Source organism: Salmo trutta, unplaced genomic scaffold (genome assembly GCF_901001165.1).
Source record: "Salmo trutta unplaced genomic scaffold, fSalTru1.1, whole genome shotgun sequence".
NCBI classification, from domain to species: Eukaryota; Metazoa; Chordata; class Actinopteri; order Salmoniformes; family Salmonidae; genus Salmo; species Salmo trutta.
The window spans coordinates 22,667-34,430 of NW_021823090.1; the positions used below are offsets into that span (position 1 = coordinate 22,667).

General features: G+C 48.8%; 1 protein-coding gene across 1 annotated transcript; it reads left to right on the top strand.

Moving 5' to 3' along the window:
- Positions 1-850: 850 nt before the first annotated feature.
- Positions 851-10,428, top strand: LOC115188813 (E3 ubiquitin-protein ligase SH3RF3-like; the record flags this gene model as incomplete). Its single annotated transcript, XM_029747660.1, has 6 exons — positions 851-1,182; positions 1,856-1,951; positions 7,197-7,666; positions 8,293-8,463; positions 8,830-9,036; positions 10,410-10,428. Coding segments are annotated over 6 exons (1,295 nt in total), but the record flags the coding sequence as incomplete, so codon positions are not given.
- Positions 10,429-11,764: the final 1,336 nt, after the last annotated feature.

Genomic DNA, 11,764 nt, shown 5'->3' on the forward strand with positions numbered 1-11,764 from the left:
TCCTGGCCCTGCCCTGTGGGAAGGTCTAATGTCTCTCTCCTCTCTCCTCCAGAGTGTCCCGGCCCGGCCCTGTGGGAAGTTCTAATGTCTCTCTCCTCTCTCTCCTCCAGAGTGTCCCGGCCCTGCCCTGTGGGAAGGTCTAATGTCTCTCTCCTCTCTCTCCTCCAGAGTGTCCCGGCCCTGCCCTGTGGGAAGGTCTAATGTCTCTCTCCTCTCTCTCCTCCAGAGTGTCCTGGCCCTGCCCTGTGGGAAGGTCTAATGTCTCTCTCCTCTCTCCTCCAGAGTGTCCCGGCCCTGCCCTGTGGGAAGGTCTAACGTCTCTCTCCTCTCTCTCCTCCAGAGTGTCCTGGCCCTGCCCTGTGGGAAGGTCTAACGTCTCTCTCCTCTCTCTCCTCCAGAGTGTCCCGGCCCTGCCCTGTGGGAAGGTCTAACGTCTCTCTCCTCTCTCTCCTCCAGAGTGGCCCGGCCCTGTGGGAAGGTCTAACGTATCTCTCCTCTCTCTCCTCCAGAGTGTCCTGGCCCTGCCCTGTGGGAAGGTCTAATGTCTCTCTCCTCTCTCTCCTCCAGAGTGTCCTGGCCCTGCCCTGTGGGAAGGTCTAACGTATCTCTCCTCTCTCTTCCAGAGTGTCCCGGCCCTGCCCTGTGGGAAGGTCTAATGTCTCTCTCCTCTCTCCTCCAGAGTGTCCTGGCCCTGCCCTGTGCGAAGGTCTAATGTCTCTCTCCTCTCTCTCCTCCAGTTTGTCCCGGCCCTGCCCTGTGGGAAGGTCTAACGTATCTCTCCTCTCTCCTCCGAGTGTCCCGGCCCTGCCCTGTGGGAAGGTCTAACGTCTCTCTCCTCTCTCTCCTCCAGAGTGTCCCGGCCCTGCCCTGTGGGAAAGTCTAACGTATCTCTCCTCTCTCTTCCAGAGTGTCCCGGCCCTGCCCTGTGGGAAGGCTCTCTACTCCTATGAGGGGAAGGAACCCGGAGACCTGCAGTTCGCTAAAGGTGACATCATCATCCTGCGACGTAAAGTTGACGACAACTGGTACCATGGGGAGCTGAACGGTTGTCACGGTTTCCTTCCAGCTAGTTACATCGTGTTGTTACGGCCGCTGAGCCAAACTCCGCCCACAGGAAAGGCCCTGTATGACTTTGAGGTCAAAGACAAAGACCAGGACAAAGACTGCCTGGCATTCTCGAAGGTACACACACATACACGCACGCTAAGTCGCTGTAATCCACTGTGTGTGCATCTATGATACCCCACTGAATGGTTTGTGTTTATCTACTCACTCTTCCTTCTCCTCTGTCTGTCTTTCTACCTCTATCTGAATATAGTTATTCTCCTCGTGTGTGGGAGAGAGAGAGGAAGAGAGAGAGCAAAGACACTCTCTCTTTCTCTCTCTCCCCCCCTTTCCCCAGCACAGTGTTTGTGATAAACAGTGATTTGTATTCCCTCCGCTCCTCTCCTCTTTAAAGCTCATAATTTGTTCATGCTGTTACACACACTCATCTAGCTAAGGACACTGGAGAATGCAGCGTCTCTTGTTCTCTCTATCATTCTCTGTGTGTGTGTGTGTGTGTGTGTGTGTGTGTGTGTGTGTGTGTGTGTGTGTGTGTGTGTGTGTGTGTGCGTGCGTGCGTGCGTGCGTGCGTGCGTGTGTGTGTGTGTTCCTCAGCAGCACCTGGTCTGGGTTCACACACTCTCTCAGGATGGATCTGGGGAAAGTGGGCCAAGTCAAAGGACAGAGAGACACAGACACACACAGAATCACAGCTGCAGTTCCCTAGCTAAATGTCTGAATGGAAGGATGGGCTGAAATTCATTAGAAATGAGAGAGAGAGAGATTAATCGAATTCCTGTCTGTTTAATAGGATGAGGTTCTGACAGTGATCAGACGAGTGGATGACAACTGGGCAGAGGGCATGCTGGGAGATAAGATCGGGATCTTCCCCATCCTCTACGTAGAGGTAACAACACACTCACACACACACACTCACACAACACACACACACACACACACACACACACACACACACACACACACACACACAGGGGGTCTTATTAGATAGAGATACATCAATAATTAAGGGTCTTCCATCACTTTGACACGGCATGGAGTGTGTGTGTGTGGTTATCTCTGCACGAGGTGGTTTGGGGGGGGACATAATTAGGGTGTCCCAGCTGGAGTGGAGCATTGCGGGAGGGAGGAGGGAGCTCTCTCTTGTCCTCTGCTATGCTATCCTCCTGTCTCCTCTCCTCTGGTGGTGTGGCTCTGCGCCATTAACCCTTCACACCCCTTTAATCACACTGCAGATTGACTTAGGAGTGGGTGTGGGTGGAGAAGACACACTTGCCACAGTGTGTGTGTCTCGCTTGCCCTTTTCGCAGTGCAGATATCAGCTCATCAGCTGTAGTGTCAGACTCACCTAGAGGAGTACTTAATGCACCTCTCTCTCTCACACACACACACACACACAAGCACACACACAGTGAGCATAGCGCTACTCAAATGAAATATGACCACAGCAGAAAGCAAAAAAGCACAGGGTGGAGGATGGGTCTGCCTCAGGGAAGAGTAAATGCAGACACACACACACACACACACACACACACACGTAAAGACAGTGATAAGGGACACATTCAGGTGTATTGTGTATACTGTGGGAAAGTATGCATGAGATGGCGAGGCAAAACATCATATTTGGATGAAGTTATTCACTGTCTGTCTGTGTGTAGCTGACCTTCAGAAAGAGTGTGTGTGTGTGTCTATTGGTCCCCTGAGTGTGATGCCGTCAGTGCAGGATCAATCTATCAGGCTCATTTCCATATGGTCTGGCTCTGATTAGCATATCTATTAATATGGAAAACTGACATGTCACACACTGAGACAGATTCACTCCTACAGTCTATACACACACACACACACAGAGAGGGAAACAGCGCAGGTGATATTGATGTAAATGAATGTAGCAGTAGCCTCCCCTGAGTTCAACATGGTGAAAAATACAATGGCGCCGGAGGGGAGGGCTGCCGTCTTATCGGCTCTTCAAATTTTAACCAACCGTGCTATTTTGTTTGTTTTTTCGCGTTGTTCGTAACTTGTTTTGTAGATAATGTTGCTGCTACCTTCTCTTATGACCGAAAAGAGCTTCTGGACATCAGAACTGCGATTACTCACCTCAAACTGGATGAAGAATTCTTCTTCAATGAGTCGGGCGGGAGGGATATACTACTACAGACACCCAACCAGGCCCAGATCCCTGTGATTCACTGGAGAAGGAAACTGAGATTTCATGGAAAAAGATCAGGGTGCCTTGCGAGGATCAGATGATGAGTGGCTAATCTGCCCTTGCCTTCTGTCCTGCTAGCTAATGTTCAATTGCTGGAAAATAAATGGGACGTGCTGAAAGTACCACAACAGCTGGTGCACGATATCTAAGGAAGTCTCAAAGTTTTTTGCTCGTCTGAGATAGTGTGGTCTACAGCTTATCATGAGATACTCTAGAGAGTTTTCATCTGTATTTTTTTAAGCTGTCTACATACCACCACAGACCGATGCTGGCACTAAAACCTCACTCAATGAGCTGTATACCGCCATAAGCAAACAGGAAAACGCTCATCCAGAGACCACCTTTACTCCACACACAGAGACGCGGACAAAGTTCTCCCTCGCCCTCCATTTGGCAAATTTGACCAGAATTCTATCCTCCTGATTCCTGCTTACAAGCAAAAATGAAAGCAGGAAGCACCAGTGATGCTAAACTACAGGACTGCTTTGCTAGCACAGACTGGAATATGTTCCGGGATTCTTCCGATGGCATTAAGGAGTACACCCCATCAGTCACTGGCTTTATCAATAAGTGCATCGAGGACATCATCCCCACAGTGACTGTATGTACATACCCCAACCAGAAGCCATGGATTACTGGCAACTTTCGCACTGAGCTAAAGGGTAGCGCTGACGCTTTCAAGGAGCGGGACTCTAACCCGGAAGCTTATAGGAAATCCCGCTATGCCCTCCGACAAACTATCAAACAGACAAAGTGTCAATACAGGACTAAGATCGAATCGTACTACACCGGCTCTGACGCTCGTTGGATGTGGCTGGGCTTGCAAACTATTACAGACTACAAAGGGAAGCACAGCCGAGAGCTGCCCAGTAACACGAGCCTACCAGATGAGCTAAATAACTTCTATGCTCGCTTTGAGGCAAATAACACTGAAACATGCATGAGAGCATCAGCTGTTCCAGACGACTATGTGATCACGCTCTCCGCATCAGATGTGAGTAAGACCTTCAAACAGGTAAACATTTAGGCCACAGGGCCAGACGGATTACCAGAACGTGTACTCCGAGCATGCGCTGACCAACTGGCAAGTGTCTTCACTGACATTTTCAACCTCTCCCTGTCTGAGTCTGTAATACCAACATGTTTCAAGCAGACCACCATAGTCCCTGTGCCCAAGAACACTAAGGTGACCTGCCTAAATGACTACCGACCCGTAGCACTCATGTCTGCAGCCATGAAATGCTTTGAAAGCCTGGTCATGGCTCACATCAACACCATTATCCCAGAAACCCTAGATCCACTCCAATTTGCATACCGCACCAACAGATCCACAGATGATGCAATCTCTATTGCACTCCACACTGCCCTTTCACACCTGGACAAAAGGATCACCTATGTGAGAATGCTATTCATTGACTACAGCTCAGCCTTCAACACCATAGTGCCCACAAAGCTCATCACTAAGCTAAGGACCCTGGGACTAACCACCTCCCTCTGCAACTAGATCCTGGACTTCCTGACAGGCCACCCCCAGGTGGTAAGGGTAGGTAACAACACATCCGCCACGCTGATCCTCAACACGGGGTCCCCTCAGGGGTAGGTGTTCAGTCCCCTCCTGTACTCCCTGTTCACTCATGACTGCACGGCCAGGCACGACTCCAACACCATCATTAAGTTTGCTGATGACACAACAATGGTAGGCCTGATCACCGACAACGATGAGACAGCCTATAGGGAGGAGGTCAGAGCCCTGACCGTGTTGTGTAAGGACAACAACCTCTCCCTCAACGTGATCAAGATGAAGGAGTTGATTTGTGGACTACAGGAAAAGGAGGACCGAGCACGCCCCCATTCATCGACGGGGCTACAGTGGAGCAGGTTGAGAGCTTCAAGTTCCTTGGCGTCCACATCACCAACAAACTAACATGGTCCAAGCACACCAAGACAGTCGTGAAGAGGGCACGACATAACCTTTCCCCCTCAGGAGACTGAAAAGATTTGGCATTGGTCCTCAGATCCTCAAAAGGTTTTACTGCTGCAACATCGAGAGCATCCTGACGGGTTGCATCACTGCCTGGTATGGTAACTGCTCAGCCTCCGACCGCATCGCACCACAGAGCGTAGTGCGTACGGCCCAGTACATCACCGGGGTCAAGCTTCCCACCATCCAGGACCTCTATACCAGGCGGTGTCAGAGGAAGGCCCTAAAGATTGTCAAAGACTCCAGCCACCCTAGTCATAGATTGTTCTCCCTGCTACTGCATGGCAAGCGGTACCGGAGCCCCAAGTCTAGGTCCAAGAGGCTTCTAAACAGCTTCTACCCCCAAGCCATAAGACTCCTGAACAGCTAATCAAATGGCTACCCAGAATATTTGCATTGCCCCACCCCCACGCTGTTGCTACTCTCTGTTATTATCTATGCATAGCCACTTTAATAACTCTACCTACATGTACATAATTACCTCAATTACCTACACACCGGTGCCCCCGCACAGTGACACATTGACTCTGTACCAGTACCCCTGTATATAGCCCCGCTATTGTTATATACTGCTGCTCTTTAATTATTTGTCATTCCTATCGCTTTCTTTTTTTTTAGGTATATTCTTAAAACTGCATTGTTGGTTAAGGGCTTGTGAGTAAGCATTTACTGTAAGGTCTACACCTGTTCGGCGCATGTGTCAAATACAATTTGATTTGATAATGGCATGATGTCACATTGACATTGACCTTTGTGGTACGTGTGTGTATATTTGTGGGTGTTTGTGTGTGTGTTTTTGGTTTTACTATCCTTGTGGAGACCAGAAGTCCTCACAAGGATAGTAAAACAAGGAACATTTGGACAAGAGGGGACATTTTACCGGTCCCCACAAGGAAAAAGGCTATTTTAGGGTTAGGTTTAGGGTTACAATTAGGTTTATTGTTACAATTAGGGTTAGGAGTTAGGGTTAGATTTAGGGTCAGGGCTTTAGGGTTAAGGTTAGAGTTAGGTGTTAGGGAAAATTGGATTGAATGGGATTAAGTTGTTTGATCCCCACAAGGATAGTAAAACAAACATGTCTTTGTGTGTGTGTGTGTGTGTGTGTGTGTGTGTGTGGTGTGTGTGTGTGTGTGTGTGTGTGTGTGTGTGTGTGTGGTTGTGTGTGTGTGTGTGTGTGTGTGTGTGTGTGTGTGTGAACTGAGAGGACCTGTGAGACTGAGCATCCGTCTGTGAGGTAGAGTGAGTAGTATTGTTGCTGGGCAGATTCAGTGTGTATATTATCTGACTAGCAGGAACAGACTACAAGATCTACTATCATCCTCTCAGATATGAGCTGCATTACAAACATTGTTCTCTCCTCCTACTCTTTCACTGAGTACATAGATACTCCTAAGGGTGCGGCGTGTGGTTGTGTGTGTGTGTCTTTGTGTGTGTGTCTTTGCACGTGCGTGTGTGTGTGATCCTTTGCGGCTGGTTTGAAGTTCTGCCAACAAGAGAAGGCGGGCTCTGAGAGCCAGGAGATCTGAGATCCTCTCCTCCTCTCTCATCTCTCCTCTCTTCTCCTCTCCTCCTCTCTTCTCCTCTCCTCCTCTCTCCTTTCTTCTCCTGACCTCCTCTCTCCTCTCTTCTCCTCTCCTCCTCTCTCCTCTCTTCTCCTCTCCTCCTCACTCCTCTCTTCTCCTCTCCTCCTCTCTTCTCCTCTCCTCCTCTCTCCTTTCTTCTCCTCTCCTCCTCTCTCCTCTCTTCTCCTCTCCTCCTCTCTCCTCTCTTCTCCTCTCCTCCTCTCTCCTCTCTTCTCCTCTCCTCCTCTCTCCTTTCTTCTCCTCTCCTCCTCTCTCCTCTCTTCTCCTCTCCTCCTCTCTCCTCTCTTCTCCTCTCCTCCTCTCTCCTCTCTTCTCCTCTCCTCCTCTCTCCTCTCTTCTCCTCTCCTCCTCACTCTAGCTAAATGAAACAGCCAAACAGTTGATGGAGATTGACAAGCCGACACCCAATCCTGTCCCTGGCCCCAGCTCTGACCCGCCCCCCGGCCTCCCATTGGGTCCCTGCTCCTCTGGCCCCTCCCCTAACCCATCCTCTCCAGGAAGCAGCAATGGCGCCCTCCAGAGGCGAGGGGAGGAGAGGAGAGGAGGAGAGGAGAGGAGAGGAGGAGAGGGGAAGAAGAATGCTAAGAAGCGCCACTCGTTCACAGCTCTGAGTGTGACCCAGCGGACAGCACAGCTCAACAACAGACACAGTATGGAGATCTCCCACCCTGTACTCATCAGCTCCTCTGACCCCAGGGCTGCTGCACGGATACAGGACTCTCCCCCTGGTCCCTCTCCCTCCTCAGTAGGGGTTCTGGTTCCTCCCAGAGTGGCTTCAGTCACCTCAGAACTGCTGGCTCAAGCCAAGGTCCAACTACCACTCAACATGTAAGTACACTCAAGAAACGTACAGTTTACTCATCACACAGGCATGGTTCACTAACTGGTAAATCTATAGGTAATGAGTTGCTGACAATGTTTGCTGTTTTCTCTGAGCTGCTGTCCTATCTATATGGTGATACAGAAACTGAGATGAATATAGAGATGCTGTCGCACCTAATTACATATTTCCCTGGGCGCAGGAAACACACACACACACAGTATCCAGAGCAGGTTGTCCCGCTGATGAGGTCACACACTTCCATCTCCGACCTGGCAACCAGCCCTGTTGCTATGGGGAAAACGTCCCCCAGTTACCATAGTAACCCAGAGGCAGTGCATGGAGACCTTGTTACGCTTCCTTCCTATTATTCTTCAGACATATATTCAGACGTATACATTCATATATCAAACATATATTCAGCCATACAGTACCCTCCAACAGTATTTGGACAGTGAAGTCAACATTTTTCTTTGAGTTCTTTCCTCCAGCCATTTGGATTTGAGTTCATGAGACAATTGTACGGGACCTCTTTTTATGGGGGAGTATTTTATTACATATTTGTTTGACCATTTGAAAAGAATACCACTCATTTTTTCATCCTGTTATCATGAATGATCTCTGTGTATCCCAGCTACCTGGCCCTGTATGCGTATAAGCCCCAGAAGGCAGATGAGTTGGAGCTGAGGAAAGGAGAGATGTACCGCGTCACAGAGAAGTGTCAGGACGGGTGGTTTAAAGGAACCTCTCTGCGCACCGCTGCTTCAGGTGTCTTCCCTGGAAACTACGTCACACCCGTGTCCAGGTGAGACACGCACGCACACACACCACATACTTTCTCTCTTTCTCAGAAAAATACTCTCTCTCCTATCTCTCTCTTTCTCGATCTCTCGATCTCTGCTCTCTCCTCTCTTTCTCCTTCTCTCTCTCTCTCGATCTCTCTCTCTCTCTTTCTCTCTCGATCTCTCGATCTCTTTCTCTCTCTCTCTCGATCTCTTTCTCTCTCGCTCCTCTCTTCTCTCTCTCTCTCTTTCTCTCTCGATCTCTCTCTCTCGATCTCTTTCTCTCTCTCTCTCTCGATCTCTCTCTCGATCTCTCTCGATCTCTCTCTCTCTCTCTCTCTCTCGATCTCTCGCTCTCTCTCTCAATCTCTCTCTCTCTCTCTGTGCAGAGCTCCGTTTGCGGTGGGTGGTTCGCGCAACTCCTGTCTCTCAGGGCAGGTGGGAGGGGCGGGACAGGGGAGTAAGGCAGCCTCCCCCTCCTCCTCTCGTCCCTCACCTCCCCCTTCCTCCCCCCAGTCTGCCGCTGCTCAGCTGAAGAACTGCCTTCGCTCTGGACAACAAACAGTTAACCAGGCCCGCTCTGCCATGCAAACTGGGTGAGTACACGCAAAAGTTTGAGCACACCTACTCATTCAAGGGTTTTTCTTTATTTTACTATTTTCTACATTGTAGAATAATAGTGAAGACTTCAAAACTATGAAATAACACATATGGAATCATGTAGTAAACAAAAAAGTGTTAAAATCAAAATCAAAATCAAATCAAAATCCATTTTATATTTGATCTTCTTCAAAGTAGCCACCCTTTGGCTTGATGACAGCTTTGCACACTCTTGGCATTCTCTCAACCAGCTTCATGAGGTAGTCACCTGAAATGCATTTCAATTAACAGGTGTGCCTTGTTAAAAGTTAATTTGTGGAATTTCTTTCCATCTTATTGCATTTGAGCCAATCAGTTGTGTTGTGACAAGGTAGTGGTGGTATGCAGAAGATGGTGTCACACGCTGATCTGTGACACTATCTTCTGTCCTTGTGATTGTCTCCACCCCCCTCCAGGTTTCGTCCATCTTCCTCATTATCCCCTGTGTATTTATGCCTGTGTTCTCTGTTTGTCTATTGCCATTTCGTCTTGTTTGTCAAGTCAACCAGCATTTTTGTTATCAGCTCCTGCTTTTCCCAGTCTTTCTTTTTCTCGCCCTCCTGGTTTTTGATCCTTGCCTACCTGACTCTGAGCCCGCCTGCCTGACCACTCTGCCTGCCCCTGATCCTGAGCCTGCCTGTCTATTGCCTGCCGACCTGTCCATTGCCTGCCCCTGTTGGAATATTAAACCATTGTCAACTCGACGTGTCTGCATCTGGGTCTTACCTTGATTCCTGATAGATAGCCCTATTTGGTAAAAGTCCCTATTATGGCAAGAACAGCTCAAATAAGCAAAGAGAACGACAGTCCCATCATTACTTTAAGACATTAAGGCAATTTAAGACTTTAAGACAATCCGGAAAGTTTAATGAACTTTGAAAGTTTCTTCAAGTGCAGTCGCAAAAACCACTGAAGCCTCTATGATGAAACTGCACTCATGAGGGACCGCCAAAGGAAAGGAAGACCCAGAGTTACCTCTGCTGCAGAGGATAAGTTCATTAAAGTTACCTGCCTCAGAAATTGCAGCCCAAATAAATCCTTCACAGAGTTCAAGTAACAGACATCTCAACATCAACTGTTCAGAGGAGACTGCTTGAATCAGGCCTTCATGGTCAAATTGCTGCAAAGAAACCACTACTAAAGGACACCATTAGGAAGTGGAGACTTGCTTGGGCCAAGAAACACTAGCAATGGACATTAAACTGGTGGAAAATCTGTCCTTTGATCTGATGAGTCCAAATGTAAGATTTTTGGTTCCAACCGCTGTGTCTTTGTGAGACACAGAGTAGGTGAACAGATTATCTCCGCATGTGTGGTTCCCACCGTGAAGCATGGAGGAGAACGTGTGATGGTGCGGGAGTGCTTTGCTGGTGACACTGTCTGTGATTTATTTAGAATTCAAGGCACACTTAACCAGCATGGCTACCATTGCATTCTGCAGTGATAAGCCTTCCCATCTGGTTTGTGCTTAGTGGGACTATCATGTGGGACTATCATTTGTTCACCTGGAAAAGCATTCCAGGTGAAGCTGGTTGAGAGAATTCCAAGATTGTGCAAAGCTGTCATGAAGGCAAGACTGGGTACTTAAAATATAGTAACTTTTTTATATTTTTGGTTACTACATGATTCCATATGTTATTTCATAGTTTTGAAGTCTTCACTATTATTTTACAATGTAGAAAATAGTAAAAATAAAGAAAAACCCTTGAATGAGTAGGTGTGTCCAAACTTTTGACTGGTGCTGTACATACACTTACACACACAAAGATGATTCAGGTTCTAGTGCTGTACATTTTATCTCTCTCTCTTACATCTGGCCTCTCTCTCCCTCCTTCCCTCTCTCCGTCACGGAGAACATGATGATATTTAAAGTTTCTCCTGGGAGCCTTATGAGTGCACAGTGTGGAATCGCTTCCCAGAAAAACACAACCACACACACACACACACACACACACACACACACACACACACACACACACACACACACACACACACACACACACACACACACACACACACACTTCTTCCTCAGTGACATCACTGCTGTTGTTTAGTGGAGGCGTAATAATAAAGCACAGAACTCAATCTCTCCCCACCTCCTCTCTCTCTTTCTCTTTTTCTTTCTCACTCACACAAATCAACACATCTGGTATCCATTACAAAAGAAAGTATCGCCATAGGTAGGCTATGTGAGTTCAAACTGCCAGCTCTGATGACAGCAGGAACAGGATGCAGGTGGTGTCTAGTAACAGTAAGATGCTGTGTAATACTATATAAGAGTGTGTTATAGTGTGTAATGTGTTTGTTCAGTCCACAGCCCGCCCGCCAGCAGCCCCAGAGCGTCCCACAGCGGCCATCTCTCCTCTCCGACATCAGAACTCCTCCCCCTCGCGCTGCGCTGGCCAATCGGCTCGCCCAATGTCCATGGTGTCCCTGGCCCTTCCCCCCTCTCCTCCCCTGCCTCACGCCCCTCTCCTGCCTCTCCTCCCCTCTCCTTCCCCGTTCCTCTCCCCCTCTCCTGCCTTACCCCTCCCAACGCCAGTGCTGCCCTGCTCAATGGAGAATCAACCAATCCCTTCCAGCCACCCTCACCTGGCCCCTCCCACAGCAACGCCCAGGGGGCAGTCCCCCCAAAACCAGAGAAGGTGAGTCATCTAGCTGTCTCTCTTTTTCTGTCCTCTCATC